This window comes from Megascapheus bottae, chromosome X, assembly GCF_031878675.1.
Source record: "Megascapheus bottae isolate mThoBot1 chromosome X, mThoBot2.hap1, whole genome shotgun sequence".
Lineage (NCBI taxonomy): Eukaryota > Metazoa > Chordata > Mammalia > Rodentia > Geomyidae > Megascapheus > Megascapheus bottae.
This window is the reverse complement of record NC_143547.1, coordinates 70,235,020-70,261,031: the sequence shown is the minus strand read 5'-3', so window position 1 is coordinate 70,261,031 and position 26,012 is coordinate 70,235,020. Positions and strand designations below refer to the sequence as shown.

General features: G+C 34.2%; 1 protein-coding gene across 1 annotated transcript in view; it reads right to left on the bottom strand.

The window, feature by feature from the left end:
* Nrk (Nik related kinase) overlaps positions 1-26,012 on the bottom strand; it is a 121,430-nt gene that overhangs the window by 9,585 nt on the left and 85,833 nt on the right. The window contains exons 14-25 of the mRNA XM_090325858.1: positions 25,701-25,768; positions 22,786-22,880; positions 20,149-20,246; positions 18,691-19,043; positions 17,884-18,205; positions 14,952-15,129; positions 14,117-14,272; positions 12,138-12,281; positions 10,437-10,595; positions 8,827-8,927; positions 6,437-6,586; positions 2,054-2,189 (exon numbers count right to left, since the gene is read on the bottom strand). Of these exons, the coding sequence (XP_090181984.1) occupies positions 2,054-2,189; positions 6,437-6,586; positions 8,827-8,927; positions 10,437-10,595; positions 12,138-12,281; positions 14,117-14,272; positions 14,952-15,129; positions 17,884-18,205; positions 18,691-19,043; positions 20,149-20,246; positions 22,786-22,880; positions 25,701-25,768 (1,960 nt within the window). The remainder of the gene's footprint in view (positions 1-2,053; positions 2,190-6,436; positions 6,587-8,826; positions 8,928-10,436; positions 10,596-12,137; positions 12,282-14,116; positions 14,273-14,951; positions 15,130-17,883; positions 18,206-18,690; positions 19,044-20,148; positions 20,247-22,785; positions 22,881-25,700; positions 25,769-26,012) is intronic.

Genomic DNA, 26,012 nt, shown 5'->3' with positions numbered 1-26,012 from the left:
TCCCGGGTTTGATTCCTCGGTACCACATCCATAGAAAAAAGCCAGAAATGGTGCTGAGGCTCAAGTGGTAAAGCTCTAGCCTTGAGAAAGTCCAAGGATAGTGCTCAGGCCCTGAACTCAAGCCCAGGACTGGCAAAAAAAAAGTCAACTAAACTCATTTAAAATTTTGGCAGTAAGTTTAGAATGGGTGGATTTGGGGAAGAGGGATTAGATATAGTAATACAGGAGGTTAAGTATAATCAAAGCACTTTATGGGCATATGTGGAAATATCACAATGAAACCCCCCACTTTGCATAATTAACATTTGCTAATAAAATGTTCTTAAAATACATCCTGTGCTTGTGTTGCTATAATTTACTTCTGAATGTCTTTCAAATTCTTCCAACTTAAAATAATGTTTTGTTCTAGAGTAAAAATAGGTTAGCAATTGTCTTCCATTAACATAAATGCTTTCCAAGAAGATTTGTCAAGATCCTTTTTGATTCCTATGGTTGTCTAGGGACACAAATATAAGGATTTGAACTGAATTTCCTAATTTCCATTTCTGTTGAACATACTGGTCACCAAAGTACCTTTGTAAATGTATAGCCAGCTTTTATTATTTCTATTTTCTTTCTAAATATAATATTTTATTGTAAAGGGGTTACAGTTACATAAGTAAGGTAGTGAGTACATTTCTTGTCTGTGTTATCACTCCCTCCTTTTCTCCCATTTTCCTTCTCCCAGACTTCCCTCTCCCATAAGTTGTAAAGTTCATTTCCAACATATTTCTTGTGAGTGTCACTGTTTCATTGATTCACACTTTGTCCTTACCATTTGTGATTCCCTTTCCCTTCCCCAAATCAGATAAATGTATATACAAGGTACAGGTATTTTGACCTAGATCTGTCAGTTTTATCAAAAGCACTTATCTGCTGTCAATTAAATGGTTTTAAGTCCTGTGAGAGTGTTCGAAAAATCAGGTCAGATTTTCAGGACAATGTAGAGCCCTGACTACATATGCAAAAACAAAAGCTGCTGTGATACATTTTAAAGTGCCATAATCCCACAGAAAACAGAGCTATCAAAAATCATTTCTCTCAAAGTGGTCCTTAAAGTGACACGAGATAAGAGGTCACTTTTAGTCATTTTATAGAAATTTCTAATGTTTCTGCCCTCTCTCTACATTTCTTTCTCTTACCACCTCTGTCTCTGTTTCTCTTGCTATCTATGCCCTCCACCCCACCTACAAATTTATGTTTGCCTTTATTTGCTCCATTAAAATCCCCCTCCTTTCAGAAATATTTATATTACATCATATCATCTTCCCTTCTTTAATATTTTTACTTTCCATATGAATGCTATGTAATATGCATAGCCTGTCTTGAATTGGCCCTTTTATCACAAAGCCTTAGAAACAAACAAGAATCTCAAATTATTTGAATCCACCAGTTCAGCAGTCATACATTATTTAGAAAGAAAAAAATGTCATCATCGGAAGAAGATAAAAAAGAAGTTTTCTTTATGTTGCCTTCGGGTTGGTGTCTGACAGAAATTCTAGAAAGTCATACATATCATTGTTTTCTAAATGTTTTGAATTTTCACAGGAATTGCACTCATTAAGTAGAAAAGCACTGGGTAGGAAACAAATGCTTTGCTCTTCTTTTTTATGACTATCTGACAGCCTCCTAAAATAAAGGTAAGTCACCACAATCAGTGTGAAGGAAAAAGCATGTTCAACCTAAATTAGTGTGTAGTCTGGAAGCAAATAAAGTTGAAAAAATCATAGCTTATTATGGAAAGGATTTATTCCTGTCTCAATTATGTAATTATTTCAATGAAAAACTGAGGTAACCAAAATCAATCTGTGGCTCTCTTGTGAATTTGCTAAGCAAATAACAAGCATTTGTTTTTCATTTTACTAAGGAAAATAAGTGTCCAGGATTCCAAATTAACCCTCAATGCATTGACAACATCAAATCATTTGGCAAAAATTTTCCTAGAGCACACATACATTTAACCTTCAAGCTTCACTGGCATTTGTCTTGAGGAGTAAAGAAAACATATACATACCTGCAGAAGATGGTATATCTCTGCACACTTCAAGGACCTTCTGGAACAGTTGTTCATTTTCTTCCACAGAGAGAGCTTCAGGATTGAAGGTGAGCATCACGCCAATCCCCAAGCAATCAGGCAGAATGACGATATTCTGTGGTAGGATAATATCCAGGGGCTGGTATTATGTTTCATAAAAATTTGTATGTCTATTGTTTTATCTGTACTCTTTTAATTGAAGCAGCTTAGTTGAGTACTAAAGATCAAAAGCAGGTTTAAAGTGCAAGAATGAAAAAAAATCTCCTAATTCCAAATTAAATCGCATGGCATCTCATACTTGAAAAGAGCTGCTCTCCATATGTTATAAGACAATTACCCTTGAAATTGAAATGTTAATTCAATATATAATATGATATTCATCTGAAAAATTATAGGTATATTTCAAATATATAGTGAATTCTCAAAAATTCAGAAAATTATATGTATGATAATGGAAGAAGCATGACTTGTTAAAGATATGAACTTAAGATTTATTTCAGCAATCAATGAATAATTTAGCAATGTATGTGTGAACTAAACAACACACAATTCTAGGGTATTAGTGAACTCATTAAAATGAATGCCAGATAAGAAACCTAAAAATAGCTTGAGCTTGCAATGCTCACAAGGGGAAGCTTTATATTATCTTCATAGCTTGAATCATAAGCCATCTACTTTTTCTTACGAAAAAATGTTGAATTTGATACCTAATGTCAAAAATACATTCACTATATATAGAGATGCATTAGGTGTTGTAATCAGAAATACTAAAAAGACCCTAAGCACTTTTTATTTCATGATATATAAAGTGATGTGACAAAATTACTTAAGTACAGTTACAGATATTGTCACATTAACAATACTTCCCTGAGATATGAACAACTATGCTTCTTCACTGTTTCTTCGAATTAACAATTTACCCAAAGAAAAAAAAGTCAGAAACTATACTTGCCAAACCCAGCGTACTCAGGCCAAGCGCTGGAGGCCATGTCTCAGCAACAACAATCCTTAAAACTAAAATGGGGATCCAGAGGCGAAAAGCAATTTTAATGCGTTCCCTGGGTACTTGCATGAGCAACTGAATGAGAAAATTTCAAGATGAAGGAAGAGTACAAAAGAAATTGCAAGAAATAAAGTTATCTGAACAAAATCTTTTCGCAATAAAACTGGACTGCTGTAAGTCCAGAGAGTATCTCGGGTGATTCTCTTGCTTCTTAGATAATTCCAGAAGTAATGAGATATTCTTTAGCACACATATCTCTCTTGTAGTATTACAGCTTTTGAAATCTCCTAGTCTTGGAAAAATAAGAAGTCGTAAGACACTTACCATGCCACTCTCTTATATTAGGTCTTTTTTATGGGTCAAGACGCTAGGGTATCTAGCTAAAAATAATTTTATTTATGCATAAGGTATCCCAATTAGGTCAGAAAATGGTTCTTTTAAAAACTCATCTCATTCTAGAATCCATAGTAATTAACACACAGTTTCAAAAATGAAATAATTTTTCTCACTGTTTAGCCAAGTGGAACACTGGGTATTAAACCTCTTCAGCAGCTTTTCAAATAAATGTTAACATTTGACTGATGCTTCAATTCCATATTTTCCTGACATCTAAATTAAGGCTATCTGATATGATTGAACGAATAGTAAGATGCAGAAGGGTATTGAATACAACTCATGTGTATATATGCTAATAAAATATTTTTAATTAATCTGTGGTTTTACCATATAGGTTCAGTGATTTCCATATCAAAACACAGTGAATTGTAGAAAATAAAAAGCAACCGCTGGGTGATTAGATAATACTTTTCAGAATGACCTAGAAATGTTTTAAAGATATCATTGTTAATATTCTGACAATTGCTTTTTTATTTGAATTGATTTATTAGACATGTGACAGATTTTGAAAGAAATTATGAAAACTGAAATGATTTGAAAGTATAGCCTAGCCTGGCATGGGTGGCTCATGCCTTTAATCCTAGCTATTCAGGAGGCTGCAATCTGGATGAAAACAGTTGAAAACCAGCATATGTATTAAAGTCCACAAAATTCCATCCCTACAATAACTTGCAAAACCCTTGACAGCAACATGAGTGAAATTGTAGTCATATCACATCAAGTAAACATGAGCCTCTTAGTGCTAACATTGACAAAAAGTACACTGGACACAGTAGTTCAAGTCTGTAATTCTAGATAATTGTGAAGGTGCAGAATGGAGGATTCTGGAAAAAGTTCACTGTACTCTATCTCAACTAATGGCTGGGTACATTGGCATATGTCTATCATTTGCAGTGACAGAAAAGCTCTAGTTGGAGAATCTACACAGCCCTGGCTAGCCAGGGCATAAAGAAAGACTATTTGGAAAATGTCCAATGTAGAATGGTAGGCAAATAAAGTTATAATACTCTATAATGAATGAATGAATGAATGAACAAATAATAAAAACAAAATGAAAATGAGAAAATGACACAAAATAAATAAATAAAAATATTCAAGTTACTTATATGAAATTGGAACTGGGAACCTAGTGGAGTTGGGTGGGATAAACGGGAACGGGGAATAGTGGACAGTGGTTCAGAACCATTGTACATGTTAAGTTGATGAACGGATCAATAAGATGTGGTATTTGTACACAATGGAATTCTATGCTGCTGTCAGAAAAAAACGACATCGGCCCATTTGTTAGGAAATAGAAAGACTTAGAAAAGATCATATTAAGTGAAGTAAGCCAGACTCAAAGGTTCAATGGTTTCCCTCATTTGTCATAATCAGTAGAAACCTTGGGCTCTCCTAGCAGAGATTTGCAATAGAGCAAAATCTTGATATATAAGGCCATATAGTATGAAGCTAATTGAAAGGACCTCTAGGATAATGAAACAAAAGCCATACAATGAATGATGCTGTCCTTAATGTACTATGTTATCTCTAATCTCTTTTGCTGTCCCTTGGTTATCTCATATTGTTACAGTATCTCACTTTGTTATCTGATATATTGGATATATTGGATATATTGGATATATATGTATTTGGTTATTTGAAATTGGATAGGGAAGGGGGGAAAACAAGATGAGGGGTGGGGGGAGGGAAATGGGGACCAAGACCTGTGAAAGGGTATCAATGTATGTGAATTAATGCACCTTCTATCTGGCAAATATCATGTAACCCTTTTATTAATTACACTAAAATATTAAAAAAATAAAAAACATGTTAAATGGAAACTCCTTTGTAAAACTATTTAAAGATAATAAAATGATTTTAAAAGACATCTCAAGGATTTTAAAAAGTTTTAAATGATGTTCAAAAGAAAGCAACCAATTCAAAAAGGGGCTAGAAGTGTAGCTCCAGTGCACCTGCCTAGTAATTAGGAAGTTCTGAATTCAAACTCAGTGCATCAATCTGTCCATAAAGGTATATAAATATTTCCTCTGGGAATTTTTACATAATGCTAAGTTGCTAAAATTTTACTTGTCTAAAAATTGGGAGTGGAGAAAAGGTAAAAGTTGTTTCAGGTCTTCTTTCTTCAAATATAATGTTCAGGACAATCATCACTGCCACCATCACATTTGAAGTGCAGAATTATACTTGATATGTAGATGAGGATAGTGTGCTATGTTCAAGCTTGTACATAATAGTGTATAACATTCCATATTTTAGATGTTGTGCCATATTTTTACTAGTTAAATCATTTAAGAGTGAAGAATTGAATTATATTTGCAAGCTGAATCTTTCTGTTAGAAATTCCAGCAATAGGTGATTGAATATCAATATCACGAGAATAATTTAGAATTTGTTATATACTACAGTTAAAGTAGTGTACTAAAGGCTATGCATAATAATGCATAATAATGCTGTTGCATTAAAATATCTCTGAACATATTATGGGCTGCAGGACTAAGCAAGGACAGGAAGTTCATGCCTGTTGAGGTCAATTACTATAAATGCATAAATCTAGATGGCTATAGAATGTAGAACATCTAATAATGTGCAAACATGAATCAGTTCCAGTTGATAGTGGCAAGATAGTAATGTGGATCTAAATAGCCAAGGTATCTTTGTTTATCAGTATAAGTTCAAATTTGAAACATAAATTTCATTTACTTTAAACAAAACAGAACAACAAAAAACCAAAACAATAAAACTGTATGAGACAAAGTCTATTTACAGAACAGACTGAGCTACTGTACTATGAAACCACTGATGATTTTTCTTTGTGCATAATCAATTTTCCTGGCACTCTATACTTACCTTATTCTACCACTATGGTCAAAGAATTGTTGGTCAAGGAATATTTTTTAATGTGTCAGTTTTGTGGAAGTTGGAAAAAAATAAGAGTATTATATAATAATTTCTAAGGATCTTACATTATTTGGCAAGGTCACATCAGATATAACTTCTGTTTCCGCATCAATGATGTGATAGCCATTTGCTGAGCTGAAGAAAATCTTCAGTGTCTTCTCAGGACCAATTGCTAGGTCAACTGTAACTGGCTTATAACCAAGATTTGCAAATACCTGAAAATAGAAAATTAAAATATGGCCCAAAGGCCAAGATGATATTCTGACAAAAAATTATGTATCCTTTTTCCTAACTTACAACTTTATAAAATCCACTTGAATTTTTTCAATGCCATTTTATATTTAGGGACCCATGTATAAAAACTTTTCTTAGATCTATTACTACAACAAATATGCAATTATATTTATGTTCTAAACATTGTTTGCCTTCACAGACCACATTGCCAATGATCATAAGAGAATCATATGGCCTTGAAAGGTATGGGTTGCCTTTAAATTCCTTGCCTTGAGCTTTAGCAAATGAAGGAGCTCATCTGGTCTCTTAAACCGGTTCGCTGGATCAGCTGCTTTTATTTTGGCCAGTATTCGTATATAGGCTTCATAGGACATATAGTCTCCTTCGGAGTCTGCTGATTGATCAATGCATACTTAGTAAGGAATGAAAAAGGTCAGACATGTTAACCTACACGGTAGATGCTTTCTACTCATCGTCATGCTGGAGAACTGAGCCTCATAGGATTCATGGTGCTGCAGTAATTAGGTGAGATTCATGAACTAGAATGAGGACTTGGACGAGAACTATCCATCATTGTAGAGACACTGAACTTACCTATTCACTTTTCAGTTCCTTACCAGGTTGCCCTGACCAATCAGCAGACACCCAAAAAGAAACCCATATCCAAATACTGACAGCTAAACCAAGGCCCAGTTTAGGAAGATCAGATCAGAGATATGATTTGTGTCCACACAGGTCCTGACTGCCTATTTATAAAGAGACAGAGTTATTGTGCAAATACCCTTAAGGAACAGTCATAAGAATTAACTATGTTTACTTTTTACATGGGAGCTTTTGGCTTACAAAATAGATCATACACACAGATCCTGACCTAAGATACAGAAGTATTTTATAAATATCATTTTGGTGTCTTCCTAGATATGTCCCTATCAAGGCTTAGTTAAAAGTCTTATCCACAGACCAGCTGATTCTGATTCACAACCAATATTAAGAGCTATTTGATTTGGTAGAAAGTTGCAGTTTCATATCAAATATCATTACAAAATAAGCATATTTAAGTGGAAACTAAGCATTATATATTAGGATCTCCAAGCTCACAGGTTGGAGAGTGTAATTTAAAAAAATCTGCAGCAGGGGCTGGGAGGTTGTTCTAGTGGTGGAGTGCTTGCCTAGCATGCACGATGACCTGGGTTCAAGTCCTTGGTACTGCATTCACTGAAAAAATGCCAGAAGTGGTGCTGTGGCTCAAGTGGTAGAGCACTGGCCTTGAAGAAAGCCTGAGGACAGTACTCAGGCCCTGAGTTCAAGCCCCAGGACTGTCAAAAAAGAAAATCTGCAGCAGCATGTTTGGGACATTTATTATTTTAATTAATTTTTCTTATTATTTTTAGATGTTGTACAAAAGGGTTTCAATTTCATATATTAATTTTTTAGTAGTTTGCAACTTGATCAATACACCACTTTTGTTAATCCTTTACATCTACCCCAACGCCATCCATCTTCTGGAGTTAGCTAGTTCAATTCTGAATATATGTGCACTGGATATTATAGGTGTATTCTCCCACCTGCCTCCTCTCCACACTCACTCACAATACATGTTTTAGCCTTGGGGACACTTTTCAATTGTTCCTTTCTGGGGCTGGTTCATGGAATGTCAGTTAAATCATAATGAAGATGGAAAAACCCCAATAAACTTAATCATGATTCCTCACAAGAGTTCCATAGGACAATGTATTTGGAGTTTGAGCTTGGGAGGAAAGGAGAACACCCCTTTCTTCCTCACACCCACTTATTATCTATAGTAATTGGAGCAATTTTTTTTCTTGTTTCTTGTGGCTTCTAATTGGTTCCTTGTACCCTTTCCACATCTCTCTTTACCTTCCCCACTAAAAGAAAACAAGTACTTTTTCAGCTTCAAGTCAATGCCATGGCACCAGAAACCTGTTTCTGGACTTCTAGAAGAAAATGTCTTCATGTTGACTACAGGAAATGGGAGTGAGGAGTTTGTGGGGATGTCCTGTAAGGGGTGGATCAGGGATTTCCCTCGATGTTGTGCCTGTGGATTTGTCTAAAAATGGTTAAATGATCATTATTAACATGATATATCTACATTTCATTATTTGTAGAAAAATGGTATTTCCATTTTTATAATACAAAATACAGCTTTGCTTACAATTTCTTCTTTAAAAAATGGTATGATCCCAAGGAAATGATCACTCACTTTAATAGCAGTATTTTCATCAAAGGACTTTGGTGCCCATGCATAAAGGTGAATAGATGATTTCAGAGCAATTGCAATGTAGGTTGTTTCTTCATGTTGGACTACAATGATAAAATGCAAAATTAAAAAGAACACAGTTTATTTGGTATTGAAAATGTCATAAACAGGATTCAAGAGCACAAACTGTTTTTACAAGAAAGTTTCTTGCTTAGAATTTGATGATCCCCCAAAGGTAACAAGATTGCTCTATTGTTTCATGTGGTGTTTGGGTTAGCATTTCAAGAGAATTCTAAATTGCACATGGAAAATGTGATGATTGATGAAAGAGATTTAAAGAACTAACTAGGTACATCCCTGTAAAAGTCAATATTGCAAAGGCTCAGAAAGAATTGTGACTTTGCGGCTAGCTTGAATTATAAGAGAAATCATGTTTCAAAAAAATCAATGGGGATATAGTATGTAGAAAGCCTTGATTCTGAGCAACACATAAAAAATACAAATAAACCAAAATCTCCCCAAAACTAAAGATGAATATAAATGGGAAAATGTATCTCTGCCTATACACAATCTATTAAATTCCAACTGCTTTATTTGTAGAAAACAAAAACCTATTCTTAAATTTCACATGGAATTATAATTTCTCAATAACCAAAATAAATTTGAAAGAGAAAGCCAAAATTGGAGGACATACATTTCCTGATTCACAGTCTCACTGTAAGAAATTGTGACAAAATATAGTATTGACACAAACATAGGCAAACAGATCAGTCCCAAATCAAAAAGTAGGCAAAGGCTTTAATAGTCACTTCTCAAGGATTATATTTAAATGAGCAATAAACACATGAAAGCATGAATTAATAATCAGATAAATACAAACTGTAATAAGCACTACTTTGTAGCCCCTAGGGTAGCTATAACATCTACAAGTGTTTGGAAGAATGAAGAGCAAGTAGAGTCCCTACACATAATAGTCCCTTTCAAGACAGTGTATCAGTACTATAGAGATTCCCTTCTTCAATACTTGTTAAACGCAGTGGTATCAAAAGAGTCAGTAGATCATAGCCAGTTTTGTGCAGTTCATACAAGATGATTCAATTTATTTCTATGAACACATTTTCTAATTATAGATTATATAGTGATTTTACTCATTAATATTGGCAGTGGTATCAAAAGAGTCAGTAGATCATAGAACATTTTTCTTTCTCACTCATGAAATTTCCTGGTCAATATTAAGAGGAATTTTATTTTATCTGCATAAGTGACAAGATATCACATGATTCTCTCCAGGTTGTTGACCATATCTCCAGAAATATTTATGTAATTAGAGCTATATAGGAATTTGGTTTAACTTTTCTATTTAGGTTAACTAGGAATAAAAGAAGGCTGACAACATAAACCAAATTTAACTTGGATTTCAATCAATAATTTCTCTCATTAAATAATCAGGATTGCAGAAGGAACAATCTGGAAGATTTATCAAACAAATTCACTCATTTTTGCATTTTAAGTTGTCAATTCTTTCCTTTCTATAATCTTCTTTCATAGTTATTTAGAATAAATTAAAAGAAGCACACTTTATGTAGCTGTAGTAGAAATGAAATGGGACTTACGAACACTGAAGTGCTCACAGCCAGTGAGCTTGTCAATAGCTTTGCAAGCTTCCTCTGTCTTCAGCATTTCTTCTTGACGTTTTTTACTTTCTGGATCATTATGCAGAATTTTGTTCCTCAGCCAAGTCAAATGATACACCCGAAGTCTGTTCTTACGGCCTAATACACAATAAAAATATGATATTTCTGTTTTATATTTTGTATCATAGAAGAACATAAAAGTAAGGCCACAGTGCTATTCTAGCAAAGTGTTTTCATTAAAGTAAAAACCACATTGTGAAAGCAACATTGGTTCAGAGTCTCCATTGAGTTTAGCTATATGATAATATAGACTTAGTTTTTAGTGACCAATGTGCCTGTCTGAAGAGGGTGTAAAACATTCCTTTACAACAAATTAGGATTGCCACTAAGCAAGCAACAAAATTGTTATTCATTCACCTGTACCTTGGGTTTTTACCAAGTTATGGCCTCTCTAGGAACAGACACTTGATAGCTGTGCCTGAGCTAGGTGGAACTGTGTATATGAACAGCAACGGCTTTCACTGTTCCAGAGGTATTGAAAGTGAAACGATGCTGTGAGAAAGAGACAGTCAATAAAATGTTCCACCAAAGAAGAAATAGCAAATCAACAGTAGCCTAACCAAAGACAGAAATCCTATTCCTAATCCTATCTGCTCTCTGTTGTGCCTCTTTGCTTAGCTATCTACTGTCTATTTCTATCTTGTACTGGCATTCTAATTAACCTTTGTTTTTCCCATTCACCTGTCTTGGTAAATTCTATTACCAGCCCGTGACCTCCAAATATCCACAACAAATAATGATCATGCTTTTCTGATATCAAATCTTGTCTCATAATCACAATCACTATAATATCTACTTTCTCAGAATCAAAGGTTCAGGCTTTGACAGATTAAATCTGAGAAATTTTACTAAGAGGACTTTTAAGCGGTCCATTCTTGTAATTAATCTGTAGGTTCTTGTGATAAGGCTATGTAAGAGACAAATCTCTTTTTCACACAATTATTTGTCCACTTTGTCTTGTCTTGTTCTTTCGTGTGTGTGCGTGTGTGTGTGTGTGTGTGTGTGTGTGTGTGTGTGTGCGTGTGTGTGCGCACGCGCGCGCTGATGAGGCTTGAACTTGGCCTGGGCACTGTCCCTGAGCTCTTCAGCTCAAGGCTACCACCCTACACTTGAGCCAAGTCCCACTTCCCATTTTTTAGATGTTAATTAGAGATAAGAGTCTCAGGTCCTTTTGTGCCCAGGCTGGCTTTGAACCTTGATCCTCAGATCTCAGTCTCCTGAGTAGCTAGGAATACAGGCATGAGCCACTGCACCCGCCTGAACTTTTTTGATTTTTTGTACCTAAGACATCACCAGGGAAGCAAATGGTAGGTGTTAGTGAGATTCTCTGTGAATGAATGATGGGAATAAGAACTGTGAATTTGTAGGTTACTCTGAAAGGAATCTTTAAGGATACAAATACTGTAGTTTTTCTTACCATTAACTTACATTAAACACATTGCAATGAAAAGAAGCTAGGTTAAATTGTAAATAGGTAAGAAAATACCAAGGGAGACTGGTGACCCAATTAGTTATATTTATAGTGCCTAGTGGAACACTTTTATTGGAGCAATTTTTAACCCAGTTTGCAGTCTAATTAATCTACATAACTATTCAAGTTATTTTTAGCTTTAAACAAACCAGAGATGGTAATCAGCAAGTTGAGTGGCTCAACGACTTGAATCTGGCGGAAGGGCCTTCGCTTTATAAGTTTAGTAATGTCTGCTTTTCCACTTCTGTCCATCAGATACAGATTAGAACGAGTTCCTAGCAGCAAATTTACTCCTGTTTAGATGTAAAAGAGAAGTACTATATTATCTTATATTATTTTTATTAACAGATGATAATTATTCAAAAAATTGGATTCCTGTGACTTTCCATATATACAATATATTCTGATATTCACCCCATAATCTGTTCATATGCTCTATTTTTCCGCCCCAAATAATCCCTTCCTCTTCCAAAAAACCCCTTCCTCTTCAAAATGCTTCCTCTTTTACTTTCAAGTCTTTTTAAAAATACAGAATCCTGGGCCGGGTGTTTGGCCTAGTGGTACAGTGCTTGCCTAACATGCACGAAGACCTCGGTTCGATTGCTCAGTCTCACATACATAGAAAAAAGATGGAAGTGGTGCTGAGGTTCAAGTGGTAGAGCTCTGGCCTTGAGAAAGTCCCAGGACAGTGCTCAGGCCCTGAGCTCAAGGCAAGGACTGGCAAAAAAAAAAATACAGAATCTGAAAATGAAAGAAAATTTAGCACTTGTCTATGTTTAGCATATTTCAATTTGTAGTTCCATCCATTTTACTGCAAATGACATAATTTCATTCTTCTTTATAGCAAAATAATTCTCTGTTGTGTATATATACAATTTCTTCATTTATTCATGCTGTGGTTTAGTATGTATTTATATTACTATTTTTTCTATGGTGGTATGCTGATCTATGTAAAGGTAACTTACAATTTTAGGATAGATAAATGTAGCTATGTTCTTTTTATTAATAAGACAGCATTCATTCATAAGCATGAATATATAATATATATATAAACGCTATTAAGCAATGGTTAATTGCTATTCAGTGTGCCTCTCACACAATTTTGAATCTCTTAACACCTTTTACTGATGTTCTAAAATTTTTCTTTGCCAGTCCTGGGCTTGAGTCCAGCATCTGAGCACTGTCTTTGGGGTTCTTTCTCAAGGTTAGAGCTCTACCACTTGAATCGCAGCAACCACTTCTGGCTTTTTTTCTATGTATGTGGGACTGAGGAATCTAACTTGGGTCTTCATGCATGTTAGGCAAGAACTCTACCACTAGGCCAAACTCCTAGTCTCTGATGTCCTAAATTTTAACAAAGTTAATGAATACTTGGAAACCAGTTTTTGACATACTTAGTGAAACAAACATAAGAAGTTCAATTCATTTCATTCAACTTCTCATTTTTAATTAAAAGTAAAGATTTTATTACTTTTTGAATGATTATATGGAAATAATTATTTCTATTATCTGTAAATAGTTGTACAAAGTAGTTGTTATTAAATGAAGCCATTTATGAACATTAAAAAGTTTATGAATACAATGATACATGCTACCCTTCTCATTATTTAAAAATTGGTAATTTCATGTTCATGGAGATACAGAAATGTTTTCCATTGTGCTTTCATTTCATTTTCCTATTGTATCATTTGCCAGGTATTAACAGCCAATAGCAGTTTTAGAAATTTTGTCTTCATCTTCAAGCTTGCAAGTGGGATACTGACATTTATTTTACATTTCTCCCATCCTTGCTTTCAGTTATTTTGTTTCACTTGTGATACAAACTGGCAGACTAAAATCATTTGCAAAACTACCAATGTTGTCATAATCCTTCTGAAACCATGGATTGAAAAGTTGAGCAAATGTAAGACTTTCATGAGGAATTTTCTCTAATTCTTAATGAATGTTTAAAAACAAGATCCTGCAGAAAACTTTCTTTTAGTTCCTCTTTATCATAATCAAATTAGAACATACTAAGCTTAGATTTCAGATAATCATAACTTGAATTTTATAACTTAGTCATGTTAAAATGAAAAGATGGGAGTTATCAAAAAAATCAGAAGTGATTTTTAAAATTACTTAAACTCACCCCATAAAGAACCACAGCAGATTTCAGAAGTGAATTCCTTTTCATACATGTGGATAAGTGGTTTTTTACATGGAGCAGGGACATAGAATGGGTTAACATTGACTTCAGAGGGGAGCATAGGTAATTTCTCAGGAACTTCAACAAATCCAGCATATACTGTGAAGGAGAAGGAGAGAAACTCACAAGTCTATACATCGTACTTGCTTCACTATTTCAGGAAATGAGATACAACCTAGAGTTCCTTTTCTTTAATTGCATATTATTTTGTAACTAAAGTATCATGTTATTAATTCTTAAATCATCAGACAAGATAAATTATGATAATAAAATATATTTTGAATATTCATTTTTCTGTGTTGGTACTAGGACCTGAACTCAGGGTCTCGAGCTATGGCTTAGCTCATTTGCTCAAGACAGGTATTATACCACTCCAGGATTCCACTCCAGCTTTTTGTTTGTTAATTGGAGGTCAAAGTCTCTGGGATTCATCTCTCTGGGTTAGACCAGAAACTGTATTCTCAATTCTCACCTACTGAGTAGCTAGGATTACTAGTGTGAGCCACCAGCACCCAGTTATAAATAAATATTATATTGAGAGAATGCAAAACAAAATCCAACATGGGTCACATTTTGTCAACTGTAGCTCAATTTAGGCATAATAAAATTCTAGTGAGTTTTTTTGAAAAATCATATTACATATGATATATTATATAAGATGAATTTATATCAACTGAATATTGGAGTATTTTGATTCCTTGCACACCATAAATAGTAACTGAACTCTATTCATATGTGAATAGGAAGCCAAATGAAAGACTATACTAGACACACTCACAGATGGCACTGTCATTGTCAGCCTCAGCAGTCCTCTCAGAATCTTTGGAAGGAGATGAATGAGTGGGAGAAAATCCCAATGAGGCTGATGATACTGATATGTCGATTTCCTCATCAAATCCAGGGGGTGTAATATCTGAGGCGATGGAATTGGAGGCATCACTTTCACCATTGAGTTCCTGAAAGGAGACCAAAATCAAGTTTTAAAATGTCTTTTATATATATTTTTTATTGTAATTAATAAAAGGGTTACATGATATTTGCCAGATAGAAGGTGCATTAATTCACATACATTGATACCCTTTCACATGTCTTGGTACCCATTACCTTCCCCCTACCCACCACCCACTCCCCATATTGGTTTTCCCCCCTTCCCTATCAAGTTTCAGATAACCAAATACAAATAAATTCAATATATCAGATAACAAAGTGAGATACTGTAACAATATGAGATACTCAAGGGACAGCAAAGGAGATGAGAGACAACATAGTACATTAAGGACAACAATCATTCGCTATATGGCTTTTGTTTCAATATCCTGGAGGTCCTTTCAATTAGCTTCATACTATATGGCCTTATGTATCAAGGTTTTGCTCTATTGCAGTAGGTTGTGAGCAGGAGAATATACCTAGTACTCACTTCTATACAAAATCCACATTTACTGAAAATTGCTTAACACTATCATCGTAAGAGAGATATGACACCTGTTAATGGAATAATTGCTGCCAAAGGTGAAATGTATAAGTAAATTTAAGTCTCTACCTCTACAGTCTTGGAGTTAAGATTTGGGTGGGGGAGGGTCTTGGGCTTGAAGTAGGCTTGGGCATTGTCCCTGAGCTCTTCAGCTCAAGCCCTACCCTTGAGCCACACAGTACCACTTCCCATTTTCTAGAGGTTAACAGGAGGATAAGAGTCTCAGGTCCTTTTGTGCCCAGGATTACAAGTATGAGCCACCACGCCTGGCTGGACTTAAGATTTGTGGAAATGTACCAGCTACTGTGCTAGGAATGTTATATAGGTACCTTCATGAGTCTTTACCATACACAACAAATAAATATAGTTGTCTGCTATTTAGTTATGAGCAAATTAATTTTTAGAGAATTTAGATAATATTTTCTAGGTCAGTGTACATTAAAAGTAGAGAATTAGAGTTTAAAATGAGACTGAATACTCAGCTATTCAATGCCAGACAGCCACTTCAAAATTAATTTAAATGCTTCTGTTTTTCAATTTTCTCTATTTTCATTGATTTTTCCCATAATTATCATGTGCCTGTCATTGGCCACGTCCTAAGCTGGACTCCAAGATTAGACAATTTTTAAAATAATAATAATAATAATAATAATAATAATAATAATAATAATAATAGAGAATGGATTAGACATACTTATTTCCTTTTAAGAATTCAAAAACTTCTATAGCAGATAATAACCAAGAAATTAGTGAACTAGAATGCCATAAGAATAAAACGGAATGATGTTCAAAATGCTTATAAGCACACAGAGGAGTATACAATTTTACTATGCTAAGAGAAAGATAATGCTTGGGTTGGAATGTAAACCTATTCACCAAGCACAGAAGAGATAAAGTGTACTTGTACCTACAAAGCCATTTTGTGAGACATAACAGCAAGCTAGGAAAGTAGGCTGATGGACACAACGTCTTTTGCAATTTCTATTTGCATTTTCAAATATGTAGATAATCCTCATTTTTAATAATAAACCTGAATACCATGTGTTCCAGGAAGTTTCAGTGATGATTCATGTTCATTTAACATCTGTGAAAGCTGCTTAAGTATTTAAAATCTACTTATCAAGTCAATAAATGTCTTATGAAGTGGAAAATCACTAACTGAACATAAGCCATCCCTTTAAAAATGTGTGTACTCAGACTAGGTATGTAGCTCAATAATATATTGTTGGCTTAGCATCCTAAAGACAATTGGTTCCATACAGAGCAATGTAAAAGTAAATAATATGTATTGTCAATTCCTGAAAAAGATAGACACAAATTTAGCATATTACCCAGCAATTTTACTCCTAGGTATATACCCTAAAAGAAATGCAGACTCGGGGCCGGGAGTTTGGCCTAGTGGTTAAAGTGCTTGCCTAGCATGCATGAAGACCCGGGTTTGATTCCTCGGTATCACATACATAGAAAAAAAAAGCCGGAAGTGGTGCTGAGGCTCAAGTGGTAGAGCTCTAGCCTTGAGAAAGCCCAAGGACAGTGCTCAGGCCCTCAGCTCAAGCCCAGGGCCGGCAAAAAAAAAAAAAAAAAAAAGAAATGCAGACTCTAAGAGATACACTAACGTTCATAGAAACTTATTATGATAGGCAAAAAATGGAAGCAACTTAAATGAAATACCGTATGGACATACAGTGGAATTTTATTCAGCCTTTAAAAGGAATGAAACTCCCATACATGTTATGGCCTGATGAAGACTGAAAGTATCATGGTAACTAAAATAAGCCGATTACTCCATGTTTCTATGTAGTTAGAAATTAGGATACTTGTTACCAGAATGCAGAGCAAGAACAAGAGATTATCTGTTTGGGAAGATATTTTTTAAAGTAACAGAAAAAATGGTGATGGTTGAATAACACTGTGAATATACTAAATGCCACTGATTGGTTTACTTGAAGTGGTTATAGTTTGGTCACATATGTTTTGCCCTAGAAACAATACTCTTCAACACAAATGGTATATGTGTTAACAGACACTTTCTCAAACATGTAACTGAGCAAAAAAACTGAGGAAACAAGAGTACAAACTGTCTAAGTTAGATGTGCACAAGGTCTATCTACACATTAAAGATGTTTAATCCTTGAGATAGAAGGTAAAATCCATTTGAAATGCTGAAAATGCTACCTGTCAAGTGCACTAACACATTTGCATTGGGAAGAGTTGATTCTCCTTTCCAAATTGCGCATACCTCTAGTTCGGGTTCCAACTCCTGGAAGACACGTCTGTCTATTCCCAGGCCTTCAATTCCTGAGTAATTTTCTCCTTCACTGTATCCACATGCTCCATTCTCTTCATTGAATCCACCAACTGCCATAGCACCATAATGATCCCTGCCATCTCGTCCACTGCTTGTATTGGCTCCATATACCTCCTGGTCTGCAAAGGCTGCACTGGCTCCACCTACAGCACCTCTCCCATAGCTGCTCCTGGCATTTCCATTTCCATAGCCTCTGCCAGCTCCTTCTTTTCCATTATTACGAACTGGTTTGTAGCCTCCATCTCTGCCATATCTTATGTAGATAATAAGATAAAAGAAAACATAGTTGATGTCACCTGATTTTAATACAGTGTTTTAATGCTCTTTCCTTGAATAAAAGGGAACATTAAATCTATGTATTTTTAATGCAAAAAGCAAAGTGGTGTGACAATGAATTGATTCGTGATAGACACGGAAAATGTAAAAAGATTCAATGACTAGATAGTGATAATCTTAAATCTATTATATCTCTATCTATATAATTCAATGTAGATGGCATTGTATATATACATATATATACATAGCATAACTTGAATGCCTCAACTTGAATCTACTAATATGGTATTTGAACTGCAAGGAGAGTAGTGTTCCATTAGAACAACCTAAATATGCATATCACTGAAGATCAAAGTACACAAGTACAATTCAGTTACCTTCCTAACACATTTAAAAAATCAACCAAAGATTCAAATAATTCTGAAATTACAACGTGAGTAGTCAAATAAAAAATAAACCAACCGTGGCCAATTAGAAGCACCATAATGATTACCACGTATATCATCACCAGACTCCTCATTGCCATTAGCATTGTCGTGCTCTTCACAAATATAATTTGCCTGGTTATCCAATGCAGCATTGCCTCTGGCATTGCCATAGGTACGTCTGTATGCATTCGATTCATTATCACCATCAGTATCAGCACCAGCATCATAGAGTTCAACATAATCACCATCCTCTTCAGGTGGGTGAACAACAGGTGATGGAATTAACCAATCATTCCGGAAGATTTCAGAGAGTGCGTTGTATCCCACCCATTCATTTGTCAAGTACACAGGGGGTGATATTTTTCCTACTTTAAATCCATCTGGAACCTGTGTGTACAAGAAAGGTTAATGTAATATCTGACAGTCTTTCAGTTTCTTCTGAAGTGGGGAAGATTCCAAGATGACAATAATAAATATATTCTTAGGTGAAACAAAGTTATCTTCTCACTAGACAGAGCCCCAAATGGAGTTGGACAAGATGCAAAAACTCAAATATCAGGCTGGGATTAGTAGTGGAAGTTCTGGATCCTACAGTAAAATTTTAACTGTGTTTTTTTAATACCATTCACTGCCTCCTAAAGAGGAAACATTTGTTTTTGACTCTGGAAAGCAGAGTAGGTTACTTGATAATATTGGTTAATCAAATAGGGTATATAGTACTTGAAGCTGATTGGTTCATTTCCACGGCTTTGCTTTATATGCCACAGGTTAACAAAGTATCTCAAATTCTTATAAAAATACTATAAATCCACCTCTTACATATGGCAAGTGCCCTATTGTAATTTTTAAGTAGGATATGAGTAAACAGAAATATGGAATACACTTTTTTGAAAGAACAATAGAAGGAATTACAAGATTTTTATTGTGTAGTAAGAGGCCACCAAATATTTTATTTTTATACATTGTCTTATCATATAAATAATGGTATTAGACAAAAAGTGAGTATCTTTTACCCCTTAATCTGTGATCAGCTTCCACAACTACCTCTTCACTACTTCTCTGACAAAAATGTGAAAATTAAATCTGTTTGATCAATTAAAGATTTTCCTATTTCAAACTTTTAGGAGTTTTCAACTCTTACTTCCCATTTACTGAGGGGAACAGGAACTCTGTTTCTTTTGTTTTCTATTTGTCCCAATTTTGAGTGTATTATACTTTCTAAAATTACAAAAAATAAACCCTCAAAACTTCACTTTTATATTTTGAATTCTGGAGGCTCACATAGCAATGGAAATCTATTTTATAAAGATGAATAACTGAGGTAAAAATTTCAAGTTTCCCTGTAAGTGAAGATGGGAAGGTTTAGGTTGATTAAAATGATTTGTTGGATGGTAACTCTGAACAATTACTTAATATAATAAAAGTGTAATTCCAAACAAAAAATTGAATGTTAAAACTGAAGAGACATGAATGTGTGCAGATGGAAACCTACATGGACATCAATCAGCAAGTTCTGATCAATAGTAGAGTATGGAGGTGATGCCTGAGACCTCCTCACAACCCTAGGACTCTCCTCCTCAGAAGAAGAATCTATGGAATATAAAATATGTATTAGTAACAATGGTAATTGACAACGATTTCATTTATTCATTCAGGATACCAAAATGCTACAACTAGAACCGAATTGCTTCTATTCAGGAAATATCATTTGATCGATAATAATGGGGCTAGGAAATAACTCCTATTTGCATACATAGTAGCAAGATCAAAGTTTGTTCAATCTGTAGACCTATATGACTTTTGTTTTCAATATTTAATATACACTTGCCAAATAATGTTTTCTACCTGTAAGACGGGTTGCCAGACAGAGTCACTTTTACAAGCGTGAGTGTAGTAAGAACAGGAAGAGCTGGGAATGTCCGTGGTTGCATATAATAATAAGTAGGAATAGGTTCCAACAGTAGACTAAAAGATTAAAAATGAGCCACAATTCTGAATTATTGACTGTAGTTTTTAAATGGCACTTATTTTCACTCAGTGATATATTCTTAATGATTTAAGGAATGAAGTACTGGAAAGAGACAAAACTCAGGAAACCTAGGAACTTCCTAACCATTTCTAGTCACTAGAAACTTCTGAAATGATGGAAATAGTCCATTATCTAAACTATGCCACACAGTAGGCATTGACAACTGTGTGCTTGACATGTTGCCATTGCACATGAGAAATGAACTTTTAAAATTGAGATAATTTCTTTTGACTTTTCATTGTAACAGCTATATATGGTTACGTATTATCACAGGGAACAGATCAATGCCATGGTGTAAATATTTCCATGTAATGTACAAATTCATCCAGAATGTGCACTACAATTCCAAAAGCCATGCATCTGAAAACACTTATCACATTTGAAGACAATGTATCGTTTTTAAAATGTGTGCCATTTTCTTCTGATAATGTGTAATTTTCCACTTAATATTTTTGTAGGAAGCCATTTATCAAGTGTTTTGTGGAAATGGACTATTAAAAATATTGAATGAGTGTCTTGCTGTTCTGTGGCAAATTAGTACTAAGATGATGTCCTCTCATGGGACCAATGGTCAATGCAGAAAACACAAAAATACAACAGAATTTCAGACTTGAGAAATGGTGCAGTTGTTATCTATATAGATGTTATAACATCTGATTTCTCCTTTTAATCTCCATCACTGTTTTGCAGCCTAATCCAGATTCTTTATTTCATAAAGGTAATGTGAATAGAACTTAAACATTTTAGTTATTTGTCCAGTCTTACTAACATTGGTCCTAGTTGAAAATTAGCTCTAGTTGAAGCAGAAACAACAAATTATTAGGAAAATAATTCCTGAGGCTTACTTTACTTCTCAGCAGCCTGGTATTTTTTCATGATATTATACTACCATTTAAAATAATTCCTTCATTGTATAAATCCCCTAATCTGAAGAACATGGCTTTTAGTTTAGATTTTTGACTACTTTATTTTCTACATCCTTTTATCTTACTAACATTTTAATAAAATTGTTATGCTAATGTTTTTGTGTTTGTTCTGGGGTTTGAAACTGGAGCTGGGGTACAATCCTTGAGCTTTTGTGTTCTATGTTAGGGGTCTATCACTTGAACCACAACTGTACTTCCTGCTTTAAGGTGGTTAATTGAAATAAGAGTCTAACAGACTTTCTGCTTGGGGTTGGCTTTGAAACATGCTCCTCAGATCTCAGCCACCTTAGTAGTTAGAATTGCAGGCATTATTTACCTGCACAGAGCCTGTATGCTACATTTCTGCAGATGACTTGAGGACTTTATCAGATATTTTCCCCCTGTTCAAGTTCCTTAAAATTGTATAATACAGGATTTTATGATTCATGGCACATCTTTTGTTTTACATGTCATATTTTACCAGTCTATAACATATTTGGACTCTCCAAAAAAACACATCTTAAAAACACATGAATGAAAAATTGTTACAATTTGTGAAATTATTTTGGATGATTTCATTAATTTTTCATATATTCTTAGTAAAATCATCAGTGTGTAAATTTTCAGACATATTTCTGAGATAATATGTACATCAAATTTTGAGGCAAAGGATTAAACTGACAAGTGAAAGTCTCAAAACTGCTTTGTGCAATATTCTTATTTGCCTATAAATTTTATACTATTAGAGAAGATGGTCTCATGCTCCTTTTACATGTTTTCCTAATCTGGTATGGAAACAAAGTAGCTCCTCAGACATAATCTTAACTACTACTCAATTGATTCAACTGGAAGAAGAAAGTTTTTTTGTTGTTTTTTTTTTTTTTTTTTTTTTTTTTTTTGTCTGAGATCAGAACTGGAACTTAGTACCTGACACTTTCACTCATGCCTAATACTCTACCAACTGAGCCATGCCTCCAAACTCTGGAAGAAGAAACTTAAATAAAATCATTTTCTATTTTTCAAAAGTCAGCTCTGACTATTCAACTGCCAAATGCAATGGCTTTGTAGTCCTAAATTTTGTTTGATCTCCCTGACATATTTTTATTCATTCCTTTTTGAAATAAGTTTTTCTTGACTTTTGAAATAGAAACCATTAAACACTGGCTATATGTGGAAGGTTTATCCTTTGATTTACCTGTTGCTTCTGGACAATTCTCAGGATTTTGAGAACTCCTTTGTCTGATGTCAATGGGCATCTGAGCTTGTTCCAAACAAGACTGCTGAGGAACACTAACAAAAAGACAGAAAAGCATGTGTAGTCTTCTAACATTCACAAGAAGCATGTACAACTCAACACAATGAAAACAAAGGCTTTTCTTAATTAAATGAATTTATATCATCATGAAAAGAAATATAGTTTAAGGACCATATCCCAATTTCCATTTGTTTTTGTCCAAACCTCCCATTTTCTCTAGAACACCAAAGAAAACCCCTCTAATATAGAAATAAATATGTAACATATATCCAGGTTATAAATTGTTCAATCTAAATTTGGATTACAAAGTATATAACCTCAATTTTAGGTGAATGTTTAAAGCCTTCTAATAAAGTTTAAGGTAAAGTCACACAACATTGTTACTTGGGTAAAAAATAAAAATCCAGAAATTTCTAATATATATATATGTATTTTTAATATCATATCAAAATTCTATTATTATCCTGATTTAATTGTTTGGAGGACAAGCTTTATAATATAGCATTACTGATTTAAATACATATGTGAATAGAAAAGGGCACTTAATGTTCAAATATAAAAACAGCATTGCTAATTTTTGTATTCCCTTTCGGTTTTCTACATGATAGGATTGTGTCATTAATTCAAGCTTGGAATAAACAGAAGATTTTTTTTGTTGGAATAATGTATAGAGGGGTTGCAGTCCATTTGTCAGGTAGTAGGTGCATTACCTCTCTTACATTAATACCTGTTCTCAAGCTTAGACAGAAGACTTTTCTATGGCCTATACTTTCAAAAATATTTGTTATACAAATTTTATAAATTTGACCCAAATTTAACATATTTAAAATGAATAAATTTCTCATAAATTAAAAATCCTTCTGTAAAGTGAACAATCATTTCATGTTTAACACTACACTGAATTTTTAAATCTCTTTTTCATATATTTTTGTTGTAATTAATAGGAGGGTTACATGATATTTGCCAGATAGAAGGTGCATTAATTCCCATACACCGATACCCTTTCACATGTCTTGGTCCCCATTTCCCTCCCCCTACCCCCACCCCTCATCTTGTTTTCCCCCCTTCCCTATCCAATTTCAAATAACCAAATACAAATATATCCGATATATCAGATAACAAAGTGAGATACTGTAACAATATGAGATAACCAAGGGACAGCAAAAGAGATGAGAGATAGTACCTTAAGGACAACAATCATTCATTATATGGCTTTTGTTTCTATATCCTAGAGGTCCTTTCATTTAGCGTCATACTATATGGCCTTATGTATCAAGATTTTGCTCTATTGCAAATCTCTGCTAGGAGAGCCCAAGGTTTCTACTGATTATGACAAATGAGGGAAACCATTGAGCGTAAGTTCCTTTGAGTCTGGCTTACTTCACTTAATACGGTTTTTTTCTAAGTCTTTCCATTTCCTTACAAATGGGGTGATGTCATTCTTTCTGAAAGCAGCATAGAATTCCATTGTGTACAAATACCACATCTCCTTGATCCATCCATCAACTGAGGGACATCTAGGTTGGTTCCCTATCTTTGCTATGGTAAATAGTGCTGCAATGAACATTCTTGTGCTTGTGGATTTAGTATGTCCTTGTTTCTGGATGACTGGGTAAATGCCAAGTAGTGGAATTGCTGGGTCATAGGGGAGCTCTATGTTTATTCTTTTGAGGAACTGCCATACTGCTTTCCATAGTGGTTGAATGAGTTTGCACTCCCACCAACAGACTTCACTGATTTTTTATAAATTGAATTCGGCAAGAGTTATCTTTCATGGTACTAAAAACAATTATTGAAAACCTCCATTTGAGGTTAGAATCCCATTGTGAATCTATTCACTGATCGTGCAGAGAAAAAGAACAGTTCTTAGCCTTGCTTTCTAATTTTTCAAGATTTCTCTGCATTAGTTTAGTTTAAATATATGAACACATGGTGTTAAAAATAACAAGGTGACCATGACATGAGAAAGGGTATCAACGTTTGTGAAGTAATGCACCTTCTATCTGGTGAATATAATGTAACCCTTCTATTAATTACAATAAAAATATATGAAAAAACAACAACAACAAAAACAAGGTGAGTATTAACATTATAACATAAACGTCAACTCTCTGTACTGTGTCTATACTTTCCAGAATCTTGAATCTAGGGAGTAAAAAAAAGTGTTTGCTGAGTGATTTACAGAATGAATGAATATGACCTAAGGTTTCTCTATAATGGCTTATATTAGAGGGGATATAATTGTAAAACAGCCTACTAAAAATTAGGCTCTAAAATAGAACACATGGCAAATGATATCTAAAATATGGAACATGACTTTTGAAAATCATTGAAAATTCCAGATAATGCAAAAATAAATTAAATTGAGGTCAATATTCCATATGTACTTTATGGATAAAATATGGCATCTTAGATCTCATTTTATCTATAGAACACTTTAAGACATGCCCATTCTGTAGCGTTACCTTCTGCAGTTTAATATAGTGTGCTTTGTGTGTGTATTATTATTACATAATATATGTAAAAATAGTGACTCGAAACTCTTGAGTCTTTATCACCAATTAATTATTGCATACTGTCAGTAATGCATTTTTCTTGATTCATTCTTTATATGTGGGTTTTATGACTAATTATTGAATTGAATGACATGAGGGTTTCAGCAGTAAAAGTTCTAGCTACTGAATTAAGGTGTTAAGGCATTTAAGGTGTTAAATGCGGAAAATGCATGCCGGTGGTTATTCTGTCATTAAAAACTCAGCTTGAACTTCACAGAGAACTGAGAGTCTAAAGGACAAAGCTTCATTTCCCATGTGATAAGCTCCAGTAATTTGCAAACAGAAATCAGAGATACATACCTTGAAGAGAATGTCACACGGTGGGTATGATTATGGTTGGTACGCACAGAAGAAGATCTCTCTTGGACCTTAAAGACACAATTTAATAATTTGGTAGAACAAAATCTTGATCTTAAGTTCTTCCGAGCTGTTAACTGATTAGACATTCCATCATTTATATTTTCCTAATCATGCAACTTAGAATTTTCAAGTACACTCTTATTTTTGTAGTTACTTGTCATAATACATTAGAACTATGTATTCTAACCTCTGATGACTTATTTGAATTTTAGCACAGGAACAAATTATTGACAACATACAATCAAAGCCCGT